The sequence below is a fragment of the Carassius auratus genome, unplaced genomic scaffold (genome assembly GCF_003368295.1).
Source record: "Carassius auratus strain Wakin unplaced genomic scaffold, ASM336829v1 scaf_tig00022679, whole genome shotgun sequence".
Taxonomy (NCBI): Eukaryota; Metazoa; Chordata; class Actinopteri; order Cypriniformes; family Cyprinidae; genus Carassius; species Carassius auratus.
Window position 1 is genome coordinate 29,361 of NW_020525207.1, and position 17,332 is coordinate 46,692.

Consider the following 17,332-nt stretch of genomic DNA (forward strand, 5'->3'; position numbering starts at 1 on the left):
AGAAAGTTCACAAGGAAAGCATTTATTTGAAATAAAAATATTTTATAACATTATGTTTACAGTAACTTTTGATTCATTTAATGCATCTTTGCTTAAAGTATTTCTTTCCTTCAAAAAAGAAGTCTTACTGACCCCAAACGTTTTAACGTTAGTGTACGTAGTTGAATCAACAGATTTACAGCACATCTCCCTGTTATAATGCATCGCCATACATAACACAGTTGTCCCCAGGACACAATCTTAAAAAATAATGTACTTTTAACAACTTGCTTTACCATAGTCAGAAAGGTTATTTGTACCTTGGCATGTGTTAGTTTAATAGTTGTAAGTATGGGACATCACATATCACATGAGGTAGACACATGTGATCTAATTAGTGTAACAAAATTACACTCTAATTTATGACATCTGCTACGAAACTTTGAATGAATGCACACTGAATGAGATACAGCTGATACAGATGTTCACACACATTAAATATTTAGATCTATTACAACTAACCAGTCCTCCAGCGCCTCGCTTATTTATCTATAAAATGTAGTTATATTGACAAGATACATTCCACATAAGAATAAACACTTGAAAAGGGCAAACTACAGAAATAAAGGACATCTGAATCTCCAAAGGCACAAAATTAGAAATATTTATAAATCTGATTTATTTCAGCGTGAAGCCTATATTCAAAATTAGTGTGATATGTGTTTGTTTTTCTTCAGATGAATATGCATTTGTCTAAATAACACATAAAACATATAAAAATGTAATACAAACCAAAAAATTCAGATCACTTAATATATATTTATTTGACATTGTGATATCCGTGTCCTTCTCATCGTTTCCAGAAGAACATTTTCTTAAACGGATTGCTCCTATCATGTCTCTTGGCTCGCTCCAGCTTCACAAGGACGTCTCTGACCTCCACCTCAGTTGACTGAACATTGGTGTGAATGTAGTCTATCATTGATCTCTGCTCTTCTACTAACATGGCCACATCCAGAAACACCTCATGAAGGCTCTGAATGCGTCTCTCCAGCTGTAGCAGTTCCGTATGTCGGCTCTCGATCTGGATGAGTGCAGACCGGGCCGTTTTACCTTCTGAAACCATATTCTCACTGAAGACGTTCCAATGACCGCTCTCCAACATCTCTTCGATCTGGTCACCTGTGACCTCTCGCCCCACAATCTCCATCTGCCGCTGAATATATGCCTTGCAGGACTCTCTATGGCTCATCTCAGCCTCATTGTACTCCACCATGGCATCACGGAAACTGTTGCTTATGCTGGCGTACTGTGTTCGGGCGATTCTTGTCACAGGGGAATTGATGCCATACTTTTCCTCTAACTCTTTCCTGTGGGAATCCATCTTGCGAAGGTGCACAAGCATCTCCTGTCCACGAGTTTTGATGTCAGCTGCAATAGCATTGGAGTCATTGGTATTAGAAGCACTAGAGCAAACTGAGCCTGTAAAAATGTGTGTGTTTTGATCACTGAGACGCTTTACTTCCAGGCGAATGTACTGAATCTGACGGCGAGCCTCCAGTGCCTCATCAAAGACAGCTTCCAGGTCAGGGTTGGTGTTGGGGTCCTGAGGAGGGTCATCATAGTCTGTGTTTCCTGATGGAGAGAGAGCTTGGGCAGTTTCATGCTCTGCTGCAGGGCCATTAGACAGTGATACTGCCTGGAGATGGCCAAGTCTGTCCCTCATGACTGGAATATTAGACTGAAAAGTTGAAAACATATTTGGTCTTTAAATTTATTACAAAGTGAACACACAAGAACAGCAGCTGGTAAAATATACAGTAGGCTATTTATGGGAGTCAACAACAACAAATAACTCTTGAAAACGGAATATTCGTTGTTAGACGTAACCCACGCGTCAAAACGTCTGTCTTGAGGAAAAGTACACTTGTGTAACTAAAAACCTGTCTGACAAGATAAACTTGTTTGTAGGTCCATGTTTAAAAATATAAACTTTGTTTTACTCATTACGTTTTCAATTTGACTCTGCTCAATCATTATGCAGTGTTTATATATATATATATATATATATATATATATATATATATATATATATATATATATATATATATATATTATATATATATATATATATATATATATATATATATATATATATATATATATATATATATATATATATTATTTTAAGATAATACACATTTACATTGACAGAAATGCGTATATTTGGGATATAATCTATTATATCCCAAACAGTACAATCTATAGCCTACTTAGTACTACTTATGCAAGTATTTTAAAGACTTTTTAATGGAACCTAACCTTCGTTTAATGTTTGGCAACACAAATACTCTACTTCGAGCATTATCATCATTGTGGCCTACCTCAAATTATGTCCTTCTTTGCGCATTCCTTGAAAATCCCCTTTGCAGGTTACGAAAATCAAGCTGTCTACACAAAAAATTAAAAAGCGCATTTACCTAATTTCACCTCTTCTTCTTGTCCAGCACCGCATGTGAGTGATGACGTAAGTACACAGACCCCGCCCCAACTCAGGTGTGAAGAGGAGAAGAGATCATGATGTCCGGTAGGGGGCAGCACAGAGATGCGACGCTTCAAGTCAACTCAAGTCTGCTTTAATGTCAATTCTTCCACATGTACAGTACATACACACAGAGAATTGAAATCGCGTTACTCTCAGACCCTTGGTGCATACAGATAACCCTAACAGTAGAACATTAAATACAGATTATAAAATATAAAGTACAACTTTACAAATATGTCATGTAAAATGAAAGAAAAAAGTAAAGCAGCACAAGGCACATGGCAGATAAGAGTTCAAACCAGTGAAGTAAACAGTGCAGATATAAGAGGCGATGAGTTCTAAGGGAGGTACGTAACACGTGCACTCAATGTTCTGTTTATATCGTAAATAAACCAAAATGTTACATTTTTGTCACCGACATTGGGTGTACATTTTAAGTCTCGTGTTGTTTAACTTTTGAATTGACTTTGCAAACATTTTTTTGCATCCCAGGGTCCCACTAGACTACCACAGTATTGCACAAATGTGTATTAAATGTTTTATATGACATGAAGATGTCATCGTAGGCTACTTGGTCCCCATTTCGCAAAACAGGGATTATGTCAAGAGTTACTGAGACTCACGTCTGACATTCTATTCAGCGAACAGGTTTGGCGTCAGAGTTACGCCCTGGAACGCGCATTCCTTTCCCCCAGCCATTAAATGACTTCTGCAGTGCAGTGAGGATGGAGCTGCCGCCTTGAGATGACACATCGACACAAGTGGGCATCATTTTGGACAAAAACAAAACAAAAGGTAGTGTACTTTGTAGTGAATGACAATGAGTTTATTTCTTTCTTTTCATATTTTTTTCAGCTCATCACTTGTATTTTAAGGATTTATTGATCATTATTCCTACAATGAATATAGCCTGTTCGTTAGAATATTGCCTGTGTAAAAATGTAAAATGCTTGAAAATGTAGCCTATACAACATTGTTTTATAATGAAACAAATAGTAAAATGCTGGTTTGAGAAACTTTATTAAATCTTTAAAAGTTTCTTGATTTTTAGAAGTTAGAAGAGACTTCTAATGTTTACACATTTTCTAAATTGAAAAGCTTTAGTGGCTTGAATAAAGATTGATGTATTTAAGTATCTTATTTAGAAACATTTCATTGTAAAATAATTGAAGAGAACAGCATTTGTAAAGAAACAAAAGCTGAACAATCAATTCAAACCATTCAAACTTGTTTGGTGAGTGACGCCAGTCAGAAATAGTTTCACAGATAAACTTGTTAGACTTGTGACATTTTCAGTGTTGATAAGGAAGTATTGTCTCCCCCTTTTACAGTCAGATTCAGAAGGTACACAAGGAATGCAAATTACTTTATTCTGGAAAACAAGGACTATATGGGGGATAAATATGAACGTCATCATTTGTTATTTTGTTTTAGATTGTTTAGCCTAGATCACATATTACCCATCACTAAGTGTCATTTTCCATTCATTCTCCCCTCTAGCAATCATGAGGGACAGACTGAATCATCTCCAGTCCATTTCAGAGTCTAACAGCCATCTAGAGGAGCTGGAATCCGACTCTTTCAGCAATGTTGATCTGGAGGAGGAATTCAGACAGCAGGCCGTCATTTTTGACAACAGTGATGAGATGGAGTCTGTGCTCGATGAGGCTCAGGACACTAGGCGTGAGATTCAGCTCATTCGCCTCGAGGTGAAGCGTCTCAAGGATCAAAATACACGTTTACTTAGTCAACCAACTCGTACAACTCAGGTAAAGCAGGATGCTAATGTCATCGTAGGTGACATCAAGACACGTGGACAGGATGTTCTGGCACGTCTACAAAAAATGGACGCCCACACCAAAGAGCTCGAAGAGGAGCATGGCATCAACTCAGCTGTGGCGAGAATCGCCCGAACACAGTACACCACCCTAAGCAACAACTTCCGAGACGTAATGACAGAGTACAATGATGCTGAGATGGATCACAAAGATTCGTGCAAGCGTCATATTCAAAGGCAAATGGAGATTGTGGGCCGAGAGGTGACAGGTGACCAGATTGACGAGATGCTGGAGAATGGTCAGTGGAACATCTTCAATGATAACGTCATGTCAGAAGGGAAAACGGCTCGTTCTGCACTCAACCAGATTGAGAGCCGACATCGCGACCTGCTGGATTTAGAAAGCCGACTCAAGAGCCTTCATGAAGTTTTCCTGGATGTGGCTATGCTTGTAGAGGAACAGGGACCCATGACAGACTACATCTTAAACAATGTTCAAAAAACCGATGCCAAGCTTGGTGAAGTCCTTATCAAACTGGGACAGGCCAAGAGACATGACAATAACAACCCATTCAAGAAAATGTTCTGTGGATGCTTTCCATGTGCTAAACACTGACTGATTGTGAACAGTGAGGACTTGCACATTGGAGGGCTGCATTATCTACTGATTTTTTTTCAGTTTATCATTTAAAAAATAGGTTGCCATGTAGGGAAAAAGGACCATAGTTTTTCAAAACTAAGCTCTCTCAGCAATCATTAAATACTGAGAGCAAATTAAACAACTGAAACAAATCAAAGAAACAGTCTTCACAACTTCAAAACATATAGTCCTTCCTATTTGCCTTCATGAAAATGCCTTTTCATTTGCAGCTTGATACCTGTAAACATGTACTGGAAATGACATTGAAACCCATTGTTTGAAGTCACAGTTAACATGAAAACAAATAAGCTTTTAATTTGATGTTATGATATAAATTGTGTAGTATTGCAAGATATGCATAGGCTATAATTTATAAACAATTTACATTATTATATCTTTCACCATTTTAATGTGGATGATATGCACTTTCTAGACCCTTTTACATTAAATAATCCGGAATATGAAGCATTTGCCATGTTTTGCCATATTTTCATTGCAAATTGATCACTGTTTCTTCAATCAATTCGTTTTTCTGAAGCAATGTTTATTAAATAAAAAAACCCAGCTAATTAAAAGATCTTATATAATTCTTACTTTGTCTTTTTTATTAAATTAATTGCATGTGGCAAAATGTTTGGGTCTTAAGAATTTCAAACAGAATTAGTATGCTGGATTAACAGAAAATATTCTTGTTGATAGACCAACAATACATTACGAGTCTTGAATTATTTTTTAATAAGACTATTCTTTCTTTATGGGTCAAGGGGATTCATGTTTTTGTACACACAGTGGACTTTCTTACATATGAAACAACAGGGAAATTACTGAGATCATTTCACTGGTTTTAATTTGCCTTAGCTAGAATGAGCAAACAGTAATTTAAGCTAAATGTGTTGACATGATTGCTTTGTCACATTGTTGAATTATACATTTTACTTTGCCTGGAAATTGACTATTATATAGGTATAATATAACTTGTATATGATATATTTGACTATTACATAGTTATTATATTAATATATATATATATATATATATATATATATATATATATATATACATTATTTTCACATAGATTTTAAAACTATTTTGACATTAAACATCACATCAGAAATGTTTCATTGTTCCTGAAAAATACAATACATGCCACAGATGTGATCTAATGTTTATGGAAAACAATCTTTTATTTACATTTACCATAAATCATTTAGCAGATGCCTTCATCCAAAGTGACTTACAAATGAGGACAATAAAAACAATCAAACCAACAACAGTGTATCAATATGTAAATGATGTGACAGGTCCCGGATGGTCTAATGCAGCAAACGTAACATAAAATAATAAATATAAAATAAAAGGAATAAAACGTAGTTAGAGGATCAAGTTTTTTATTTTTATTTCAATTAATAATAAAAAATAAAACATACTTGATCCATGCTACCATGTTTCGATGATTGTACTGCAAGTCTGTTTATCCTTTGTCCATTAACGTTTTTCAATATTTCTTAATTTCATGTGTTTCTGGCGTGTGTAGTGCTTTGGCACATTTACCTTGATTTAGACTTATTTAGCAGCTTATTCACACCAAGAACCGCACACTTAAGACATGATGTGGCCCTCAGATAAATATGACCATGAACATTGAAGAAAACATGCCTCACTGTATGATAAATCTTTCACAATATTGCATGTAAAATGTGTACTAACATATATAATTAATCACACAAAAATGTTACTGTTTATATTACACTTTAGTTATAAATAGTAATTTTCAGTTCTAAGGATACCATAGCAGTTTTTAAAATATGTTAGCATTATATAAAATATATATATATAAAATATGAAAATGAAAAAAAAAGTGCCTTGTGATTTCAGGTTTTTTGTTCAATAATAAGGCTCACAACGCTACACAAGGCAGCATGCAATTGTTACATCTCCATGGTTTTCTTTTTTTATCCCCCATCAGTTTCTTAAGCAGCGTCTCCTCCTTTAAGACAACACACACAAAAGAGAAAATTATACATTTTTAAAACCTTAAAATTCTAATACGACCAAGTGTAATCAAAGAAATACCCGAAACGTCTTCAGTTTACTCACAGTGAGGTACCAGATGGCTGTATACTTGCACCGTGACCATCTAAACGACTGACTGAAAGGTGCTAGAACATGGAGGTGCAGGTGCGGAACAGTGATATAAGGAGGCACGTGGAAACCTAGACTGAAATACAGACATATTCTCATTTAATAACTGCTTAATCCAAATAAATGCTTGATTAATATAGTAGTGTTGTCTTCAAACCTGATGTCTTCCAAATTTGTGACATTCTTGGCTTTCAGTACATCTCTTCCCATATCTGCCATCTTCTTCACTGCTCAGGACAATCACATTTAGATTCAAAATATAAAAATCCCATTTAATCACTGAATGTTAATATTGTATCTTATAAAAATAAGAAATGTTTTCTACAAAATCAATTAATTGAAACATTCACTCGGTCATCAATATGTTATTGTCTGTTAAAATCATCACTATAATCAATATATAGTCAGTCTAATAATGAACAAAACAAACCAAGGCTTAATTTGTTCTATTACCTTCTGCTGGGCAGAAATACAAAAACCATTCACGAAATAGTAAAACACAATTTAATAATCAAATGCACATCCAGAAAAGACATCATCTTACCTAGATTTATATCATCTGCTTGGAGTGACAAACAGCTATGGATATGTTTCTTTGGTATAACCAGGTAGTGATGAGGTGCACCTGGATCAATGTCCTTGAAACAAACAATGTCCTCATCCTGTATATATGTATAAAAAAAAATCACATTACATTTTTATTTACCTTGACATTTGAGGCATATAATAAAAAATTATAATATACAAAATAGACAATGTACAAAATAGCAAAAACATAATATAGACATGCATGTATGTACAGGTATGACTTGCAAATTTGAAATGTAAAAAGTATATAAATAAATAAATCTATAATAGTATAATTTAGCCAATAAGAGATGACTTGTGAGGGTGAAATTACTGTCAAAAATGACCAGGCCCCTCCAGAGATCATAGCAGAAAATATGACTCAAAAAATTATTTTAAGGCAAGCTAGCACAGTTTCATGCAATTTGGCCATTAGAGTCAAGAAACTCAACAAACTATTTTATAATAAACATTAAATTACTATACTTATGTTTTCATATTTGATAATCATATGGTCACAAGATTAGTTAATTAACAGCAGATCCAGTGACTGTATGTATGCATTTGTAAGGAACAAACTCTAGTATCTCCAACATTACAGGGTAACTACAGTAAACATTAATAAGAAAGATGATAAGACCTACAGTACATTTATCAGATATATTACACAGTACATAACAAAACTAAAACTCATAACGAAACCATTAGTAACACATTAGACAACAACAGCAGCAGCATTAAGGTTTACTTTTCTACATAGTGATTTAGATGCTCGTGACAATATCTAGCCCGTCCAATGGAAGTTTTCTCTAGTCATAAGATCATAAAACATCATTCACAGCAAGCGCTCGGCTCCGCGTCTGATCTGACGAGTGCGCGCTTCCGCTGAACAGCGACCCCTGCTCACAGTTTTCACTACTAAACAACAATAATCTTATTCCTGAAGAGTAACGTCAATGTAAAGCTACACTGCCGCTTTGGCTACTTTATAAGTCATTTGACGTCTAAATGATTCATTAAATGATGTCAATATAAAAGTAAATACATCGAGAACAGTTTGTCCGGACTTCGCGGATTAGAGTAAATTCCCGAATCTTCTTTATCATATTTCCTTCCCAGTTAATTTCTTTCTCTATTTGGATGATGACTACAATGGACTCTTGAAGAACTGTCAAATATTTAGGCCCAGTTTCACAATGTTATAATTAGAAATAGGGGCGAATTTGCTAATCTAATGTACATTTGAAGCAGTTAAGCCACCCAGAGAAGAAACCAAGTCGATAAAGATGAACTTACTTCCGCCAATATCTCAGTGGATGGATCGTCCCTGTTTGCGATTTTACAGAAAACACAAGTTTGTTTAACACAGTCGGCAGAAGAATCTTGATTATCATCAGTGTCACACTTTTCTCCAGACATTCCTGACAGAGTGTTCGGGACAAATGTCTCGAATCCCTGAAGTTGGCTTTGATTATGTCATCTGTTCTTCCGCGTTCAAACGGATTAACGTAACGTTTAATTTAACGCAATTACATGAGCTCATGTGATCACATTCATGTCTCCCAGAATTACCGGAATTATTAAAACAACTGATGAGTTTGTCATAGGAAATTATTTGCGTCTATGATCCGCTTATAATAACGCAGAATTTATGTTGCTGTTGATGAAAATAATAAAATAATTAAGCACTGTATCAATTAATCAGCTGTTTTCTAACAAAGAGAGCGGTCAGTGTTACAGTGGTAATAACAAATTATCAAAGCAAACAAACGTGTAAACTACCTTCCTCTGTTGAGGACGCTGCCATTTTCTTTACATTACGTCACTAGGGTCGGAGGTTTCACAGTCTTGAGTTTCAGGTTGTTGTTTTTTTTAACAGCTCATTTAATCCGCCTACTTACTATGTTCAACTACAAGTTTCTTAAAGCACAACAAAATTATAGTATTCATTTGAAAGGAAAAAGTTAAAATTAGACCAGAATTGGCAAGTGGTATGTTGTTATAATGTTTTTGTAACTACTTATTGTAATTATTGTGCTTATTATTTAACATAATGCAATTTTTATTTAATATTTCCATGAATTAGATGCGCATTTAAAAGATATTCGCTAAATTGTCAAAATAAAATTGTAATCATGATTTAGGTATTTTACATTAATAACGCTTGATAATGTTACCGCAACATCCCCAGTAGGGGGCATCTTACCCCTCATTTAATATTTGACATTTTGTGCAATAACAACTAAATTAGCAAATGTATATTTATTTCCTCATAACGCACTGGCTGATGCATCATCTTACTGCACATGCTAAACTAATATCTAAATATGTTACAGTACCCTATTAACCTTGCTATTTTGCTAAAACATTATGAGGGGTAATTTTTTTTTCATCTAACAAATACTATATCTATATCTAACTATATGTATTATTATTTTGAATTATAGTTTAAAACATGTAATAACTAATATTTTAGATCTGGATCTAGGAAAAGGGTAGTAGTAGTAGTAGTAGCCTAATAATAATTATAATATTAATAATAATTCAATCTTTTATAAGTCTTTTCAAAAGACGCCATAATAGATGATGAAGGCGTGATAAAATTATTTTGTCTGCCGTTTAACAATTTATCACAGGCTTGCTTGTCTTACTTCAAAATTAAACCGGTTCCCATGATTGATAGCCTAAAATAATATTCATATATATTCTATATACATATTTTTTTTATTTAGGTAAATTATGATTATTTAGCAAATAGTTCATTTTTCTTTTGGCTAAAATGTTTACAAGTTCCCTCACCTCAATATGCTCAAATAATTTGTATATCTTGATAGACTCAATGAGGGGAAACTTTTATATATCATACGATTCGTGGCAGTATTATGATCAGATTAATTATGAACCAGAAATGAAGCCATCAAACCATGGCCTCCCTATATCACTGAATGAAAATGTCTTGAGTAGGAGGAAAATTCTTCATTTTTAAATTCTGTTGGATGCTGGCTGTCTTTACTGCCCTCTGTTGGCTACAAATAGACACAGATCAGCCTAAATAGTTACATGGTTTGAAGCCGTGTAATAACGGCAAAATACACCGCTGAAACACTAGATATGCACGTAAAATGCACTGAACCTCTTGGGGCAAATCATGTTAAGGTTTTTTAAAAGCAATATGTGATGTTTGTTCGTGGTAGGCCTAATGTGGGGCACACAATAGACTAAAATGTAGGCTAAATCTAAAATGCTTTGATTAAATTAACGGTAATAACATGGTTTATGTGAGAGGCTATACCAAATCAGTACTATTTATTAATGTCATAATTTCATAATTCATAATTTACCGTTTCTGCATCTGTAGTTGCACGGCTGATCAGGTTCTAGCCAAGATTTGAACACACACATTACACACCTATTTACAAACAGCTGACATTTCAACGTCAAGGAATTCAAAGAAATTGCAATTCTTTTATTAAACTCCAAAAGTCCACTTCAGGGTGCGTGGGTTCAATATCAACAGCCCCCGCGCGCTTACGGGACGTCCGTCACATCTCACGCGCGCTGCAGGTGCGTGGAATCCGGTGAGCGTCTGTGGCGAACGCTCCGCCCCTGTCCACGCACACGATTGAAGAAAAGTCGCGGTCGAAAGTTGAACTACGTTAGTGACACATTTCAAAACTCGAAAGCTGTGAAAGAGGGCAGCACGCGCTCCTGTACTTTCTACAGTAGGCTTTTGTCTTTTTCATCTCAAACTTCCCTGAATTGTCAATTATTTGTTTAACTACTAGCGTTAAGCATATTGGTTTTTGCTTTTAATTTGGCAATGAAAACAGCTAAATGACATACGTTTCTGTTTTCAGATGTCTTCAGATGAAGAGCGCTCGATGGCGGGGGGCTCCGGTAACGGAAAGTTGCGTCAGTGGCTGATAGAGCAGGTGGACACCGGAAAATACCCTGGACTCGTGTGGGAGAACGAGGAGAAGAGTATCTTTCGGATTCCGTGGAAGCACGCGGGCAAACAGGACTACAACAGGGACGAGGATGCGGCGCTCTTCAAGGTACAGTCTGTCGGGATGAGAAACAGACACATGTAGCGTCAGTAAAGCATTATTTCTGCTGTCATCTTACTCATCGGCCTATTTCATATTTTGGTATATGGTCTATGTATGTGACGTTCAATTGTGTTAAAAAATACATTCAAGTGCAGTTCTTGGACAGCACATGTTTTACCATATTTCAATTTAAATTGTTTTGGTTTATATATATATAGAATTAAAATGTCATTAAAAGGGTGAAATCATAAAGTAGCGCAGTGTTTGCATAATCACATATATACGTTTTTTTCCCTTCAGGTCAAACTTAATATGCAAGGCTCAAAAATGCAGTTAAAAAAAAAAACTAACTAAAATATGTTTGAAAACTTTTTTTCAAAGCAACATTTAAGTTGTGTTTTCAAGGTGGAGGGAAGGACAATGGTCACACCTCTCCACATCTGTAAATCTAAAAGCTTAAAACTTATGTTACTTTACTTGGAATTTACCACATGTATTTTAAACTAGATTTCTTTACATATTTCTCCTTGATGTTTTATTGACTGATTTGTTTGCCTCTTGGTTTGCTCACTTTTCTGCAGGCTTGGGCACTATTCAAAGGCAAGTACCGTGAGGGTATCGACAAACCTGACCCACCAACCTGGAAAACACGTCTTCGATGTGCTCTTAACAAGAGCAATGACTTTGAGGAGCTTGTGGAGCGCAGTCAGCTTGACATATCAGACCCATATAAAGTGTATAAGATTGTTCCGGAAGGATCCAAAAAAGGCAAGGGAAGAGAAAAATATCAGATGACATCAAACAGAGCTGAACAGCTGTTTGCTGCCATTTGTCTTATAAATACTCCTTTAGATATCTGATAAGAAGCAATGAAAATATCTAATATTTAAATGTTACAGGATCCAGATCTCTTGAAGATTCACCGTCCAATTCAAGCTCACCCAGTTATCCAGTACACCCACCTTATCCACCAGCATCATCCCAGGTTAGAATCAAGCATCATCTTAGCTTTGGCTGTTCCTATCTTTGCTCTCCAGATCACTATTATGTGTTTGTCATTACAGGTGTGCAACTATCTTTCTCCAGCAGACAGAGGATGGAGGGATTACTCCACCATCTCTGAGATCTCTTACAGCCAGAGCCCCTACTCCTCACGCTGGGACCCAGGTACTTTGTGTTTCTGAGAGAGCAAATACAACTACCGTAAGTTCAGGTAGCATGCAGTTGCACTGACATATTCCTGTATGTGCAGGGTACCAGTTCAGTGGCTCTTTCTACAGTTGCAATGCATCTGATCCACAACTGTCACCCTTCACCCTGGACACCAGCATGAGATCTGCTGAGGCTATGGCCCTCTCAGGTACATAATCAGAAACACACAGAGACAGAGACAGGCTCATTAGGGATGGGTGGATTGATATTTAAGTATTGCGATATCTGATAATGATTTTAAAGGGTCATCTGGATGATTTCTGTGATCAGATTGAACAGAAATACGTGGTACAGTATTATCTATTGTCAAAATGAAATTCTGATCAATTACAAAAAGCTGATAATTATTTTTATGTGGTGAGGTGATTTTAAAATTATTTACTATTTTGTTTAAATCAATAAAAAATGAATTTATTTGAAATACAAGTTAATTTAGGAATCAAATATTATGGAGTACAGAATGAAAAATGTGATAATTTGATTAATAAAAACAGCTAACGATTTAAAACCGAAGTAGTGACTCATCTATTCTTCCATATTCCATAAATAATCAAAAATGTAGAACATGGACTTTGTTCTATCCATCAGTTGTTGACTGGATGGAGACAGAATGTGAACTAAAGGTTTGAAAAATGCAGCATACATCACTGGAGAGAAGTTTGTCGTTTCACCAGAAGAATTATGACATTTGAATAAAAAATTATGGGGTTAAAAAAGTTTGGGACGTGGGATGAATGGAAATGCAAGCTCATGCGAATTCTGCTGCATCTCAAAGTATAAGTCTGGTCAACACTGACCTGCGAAAGTGAAGACCAATAGAAGAATAATACATCACCGTGTGTCCTTTACATGTGGAGCAGACTGCATAAAAAAAAAAAATCTGTTGATTTATGATTTTTAAAAAGATGAATGTATGACATCAAACTACAGCTGTTAAAGTGTCTGTAGAAATTCTGTGTTCAAAGTCTGGAGTGACTGCTGCTTTAAATTGTGTTTAGAAAGATTCAAACTGAGCATTAGATGGTGGCAGGTAATCTAAGTGTTTATTTCATTTAATCCTTTTCTCTGTTAGATTACCGTTTACATGTGGTGGTGTTTTACCGGGACACTCTGGTGCAAGAGGTAACAGTGAGTAGTCCAGAGGGCTGTCAGCTGGGCCCTAGCAGACAGGGACAGGCCTACGCTTCACCTGGTGCCCAGAACTGGTTGAACTCCCTCATGCTGAAGGGGCATCTCTGGAGCGGGGCGTTGTACTCTGGATGGCCCCTGACGGGCTCTACGCCCGCCGCCGCTGCCCCTGCAGGGTGTACTGGGAGGGAGCTCACGCACCACCTACCGACAAGCCCAACAAACTGGAGAGGGAACAGAACTGCAAACTGCTGGACACTCATCTGTTCATTACAGGTTAGTGCATATTAAAACATTCATGTGTAAGGCATTTCAGATTTTGACAAACACATGATACGATGCCATTAATTTGAAAACAAGAAAAAAACTGAAAGGTTGCTTCATCACTCATCATTTTCAGTAAGCACTGAGAGACATTTATTATAAATCTTTATGCCCGTCTATTAATTTTCTGTTTGTATACATCATATTTGACATCTCCAAGATACACACATTTTGACAGTAAACATACACACATCAAAAAGCTTTTACAGTAAATAGTGTGTCACATTATCTGTGGTTTGATATTTAGTGACAGTCACAGAGTCAGTCATCTTTGAGTTACAACTCACTCACGCCCACCTTCTGTCCGATTCAATGATTGTTGTGATTCTCACAGAACTTTCCAGCATATGATGAATACAACTCAAATGCCACAGAATTTACATGTCCCACATTAGAGCTAAAGCTCATAGTATGGAAAGAAAATAGAATATGAGAGAAAATTTTTTTTGTCTTACAGAAAGAGAAGAGATCATAAACTTTACCCTACGGCTTGAGAAACATGTTCAGTGATTTGCCATTTACAAATAAACACTTTGTAACAAGAATATACATAAATGTTAAAGATTCAGGGTTATTGTATAAGATTTGAGCATTTTGATTGATATTTTATGCAGACGTTCAAAAGTTTGGGGTCAGTACGATATTATTTTTTTTAACAAAATTGACTTTTATTCAGCTAGTATGCATTAAAATAACAGCTAAATAAGACTTTCATAATATTGCAAATGTTTTCTTTTTTTTTTTTAATGCAGTTTAATGCCTGTAAGATCTTTCAAAAACATAAAACAAAAATCTGATGTATTTCTAATGATCTGGATTAAAATGTGTCTTCTGTAGAGTTGCAGAGCTATGCCTTGCACACTCGTCCTGCGCCATGCTCCCAAGTGCTGCTGTTCTTTGAGGATGAGAGCACCGATACTCAAAGACCAAGAAGGACCTTCACAGTGCAGGTACATTTGTTTGGCTTCTTATAATACAGATGAAACTTATGAACAAAACTTTAATGATATTCATATCATCTTGACTGGCTGTTGTCGTCATGTCACAGGTTGAGCCACTGTTTGCCCGCCAGCTTCTTTTCCTCACCCACCCTGGCAGCATGAACTACATCCGCAGCCATGAGCTTTCACACCTCCCCCTGAACACACCCTCTCCCCGACCCAAGACTACCACAGAGTCATCACGCATCACCATAACAATGGCCCTCAAAACTGACCTTGGCAGCTCGTCACGCCACTTTTAATCCTGGATTAACATCTTGTTTAACCCAGCTTTAAAGCAAGTTTTTATACTGGGTTAAAGGGATAGTTAACAAAAATAATAAAATAAAGTTTTTGTCATCATTTACTCACCCTCATGTTTTTCCAAACCTGTATGACTTACTTTCTTCTGTGGAACATAAAAGAAGGTATTCTGAAGAACACCAAATAACCCAGTGACTTCCATTGCATGTTGAAAAAATAAATGTTATGCTTTTATGTTCCACAGAAAAAAGAAAGCCAACCAGGTTTACCATTAGTAAATGATGACAGACTTTTCATTTTTGGGTTAAGCTACTTTCACACTTGTAATTTTAGAAGGGGGTTAGCACCACTTCTGACCCAGGGTTACAAAGCCTTGCTTATGAACAGATGATGGACAAGTTCACCAAATGCCATACTTGTCCAATCAATATGCAAACAGGAATGTCAACCCAGGCTTTAAATATGTACAGTGAAAAATCTCAAAAACCCAGGACTAAGCAATAACCCAAGGTGAAGTTTAAACCGGGCTGTTAACCCTGGGTTAACTGGTAAAAACCACACAAGTCTTGTAAGCTAAAGTGTAAAGGTGAATGTTGGAATTCTACTGTGCACATAGAGTTGAGCAGAATCCCACCAGGATAATCTAGAATGATAACAGACGACATCAAATGCAAGACTGTTGTCATGTTTAATACTGAGAATGATGCAAATCTGTGTGCAACAAAAGAATGTAAAGTGTTAATATTAGCTGTGACTGACTGCTTCTTGCTACATTTGATTGAGCTGCATTCAGAATGTAAAAATACAAAGAATTTAAGTATGTATATATGCTGTGCATTTAGGGAAAAAGTACTAACCGGTCAGTTTTTTCGAATTGCAGTTTCTTTTATAAACATTTTTTTGTAAAACTCCTGACAAAATGGTCTACTTTTGCTTTTTTGTTGTTGTTGTTGTTGTTACTGAGATGCTCAAAATGTCTTTGGTTTTAATAAAAAAGTGGAAAAACTGAGTGTATGTGCTCTTGATTCCTGACCTGTACTGGGTAAAAATTACATATAAATTATTAATCAGCAAAACTTTTAAAAAGTTAACTTTAAGAAATTTTTCTTCAACACCAAACCAATGTAATAATTTCTGAAAGATCATGCAAGACTGAGAACTGGAGTAATGGCTGAAAATTGCCATCACAAGAATAAATTACATTTTAAAAACATATTCAAATAGAAAACAATTATACTAAATTGTTATAATATTTCACAATAATTAAAGTTTTTACTATATTTTGGGTCAATTAAGTGCAATCTTGGTGAACAAAAGAGACTTCTTTCAAATACAATAAAAAAAATCTTAGCGACCTTGATCTTTTGTACAGTAGTCAGTCTCAAAATTATAGTGTTCCTTTGGTCTCTTTCCCTTAATTTTGCTTTGAAGTAAATTTTCACTTCTACTGGAGAGAACTATCTCTAAAAAGACAGAAGTGGAGTCTCCATCACTGGTGGGCTTACTGCGGTCAACTAAGCTAAGCCTTTTTAAAATGCGAGAGTGCCCCCACTCTTAACACTGTGTGTGGATCTGCTGAGACATCAAGCCTTTGTTTACCTTGAACAGAAGCACTGTGTTATCTGCAGAGAATATAAGACAGGGCGTGTAAGCAAATAGCAGCACACACACACACATACACACACACAGGATGGTGTTTGTGGTTTGGAGACAGGATGGTGCTTA

The 17,332-nt window shown here is 35.9% G+C and overlaps 3 protein-coding genes and 1 pseudogene across 4 annotated transcripts; 2 read left to right on the top strand and 2 right to left on the bottom strand.

Annotated features, from left to right (window-relative positions):
• Positions 1-48: 48 nt before the first annotated feature.
• On the bottom strand, positions 49-2,539 carry LOC113077466 (syntaxin-11-like). Of its 2 annotated transcripts, none has more exons than XM_026249859.1 (2): positions 2,460-2,539; positions 49-1,720 (listed from the first exon to the last, which is right to left on the bottom strand). In XM_026249859.1, exon 2 carries the CDS (start codon positions 1,703-1,705, stop codon positions 830-832), a length of 876 nt encoding a protein of 291 aa, XP_026105644.1. In that variant the 5' UTR covers positions 1,706-1,720; positions 2,460-2,539; the 3' UTR covers positions 49-829. The 2 variants fall into 2 exon arrangements, with proteins under 2 accessions (XP_026105644.1, XP_026105643.1); XM_026249858.1 differs by having other exon boundaries at positions 52-1,720; positions 2,364-2,480.
• A 672-nt stretch (positions 2,540-3,211) lies between these two features.
• On the top strand, positions 3,212-5,530 carry LOC113077464 (syntaxin-11-like). The gene is made up of 2 exons (XM_026249855.1): positions 3,212-3,319; positions 4,025-5,530. Exon 2 carries the CDS (start codon positions 4,030-4,032, stop codon positions 4,915-4,917), a length of 888 nt encoding a protein of 295 aa, XP_026105640.1. The 5' UTR covers positions 3,212-3,319; positions 4,025-4,029; the 3' UTR covers positions 4,918-5,530.
• Positions 5,531-6,101: 571 nt separating this feature from the next.
• Positions 6,102-9,423, bottom strand: LOC113077465 (histidine triad nucleotide-binding protein 3-like). Its single transcript, XM_026249856.1, has 5 exons — positions 8,947-9,423; positions 7,628-7,745; positions 7,241-7,310; positions 7,039-7,159; positions 6,102-6,928 (listed from the first exon to the last, which is right to left on the bottom strand). The coding sequence occupies exons 1-5, from the start codon at positions 9,067-9,069 to the stop codon at positions 6,839-6,841; spliced, it is 522 nt and encodes a 173-aa protein (XP_026105641.1). The 5' UTR covers positions 9,070-9,423; the 3' UTR covers positions 6,102-6,838.
• Positions 9,424-11,283: 1,860 nt separating this feature from the next.
• On the top strand, positions 11,284-15,664 carry LOC113077463 (interferon regulatory factor 4-like; annotated as a pseudogene).
• The last annotated feature ends 1,668 nt before the right edge of the window (positions 15,665-17,332 follow it).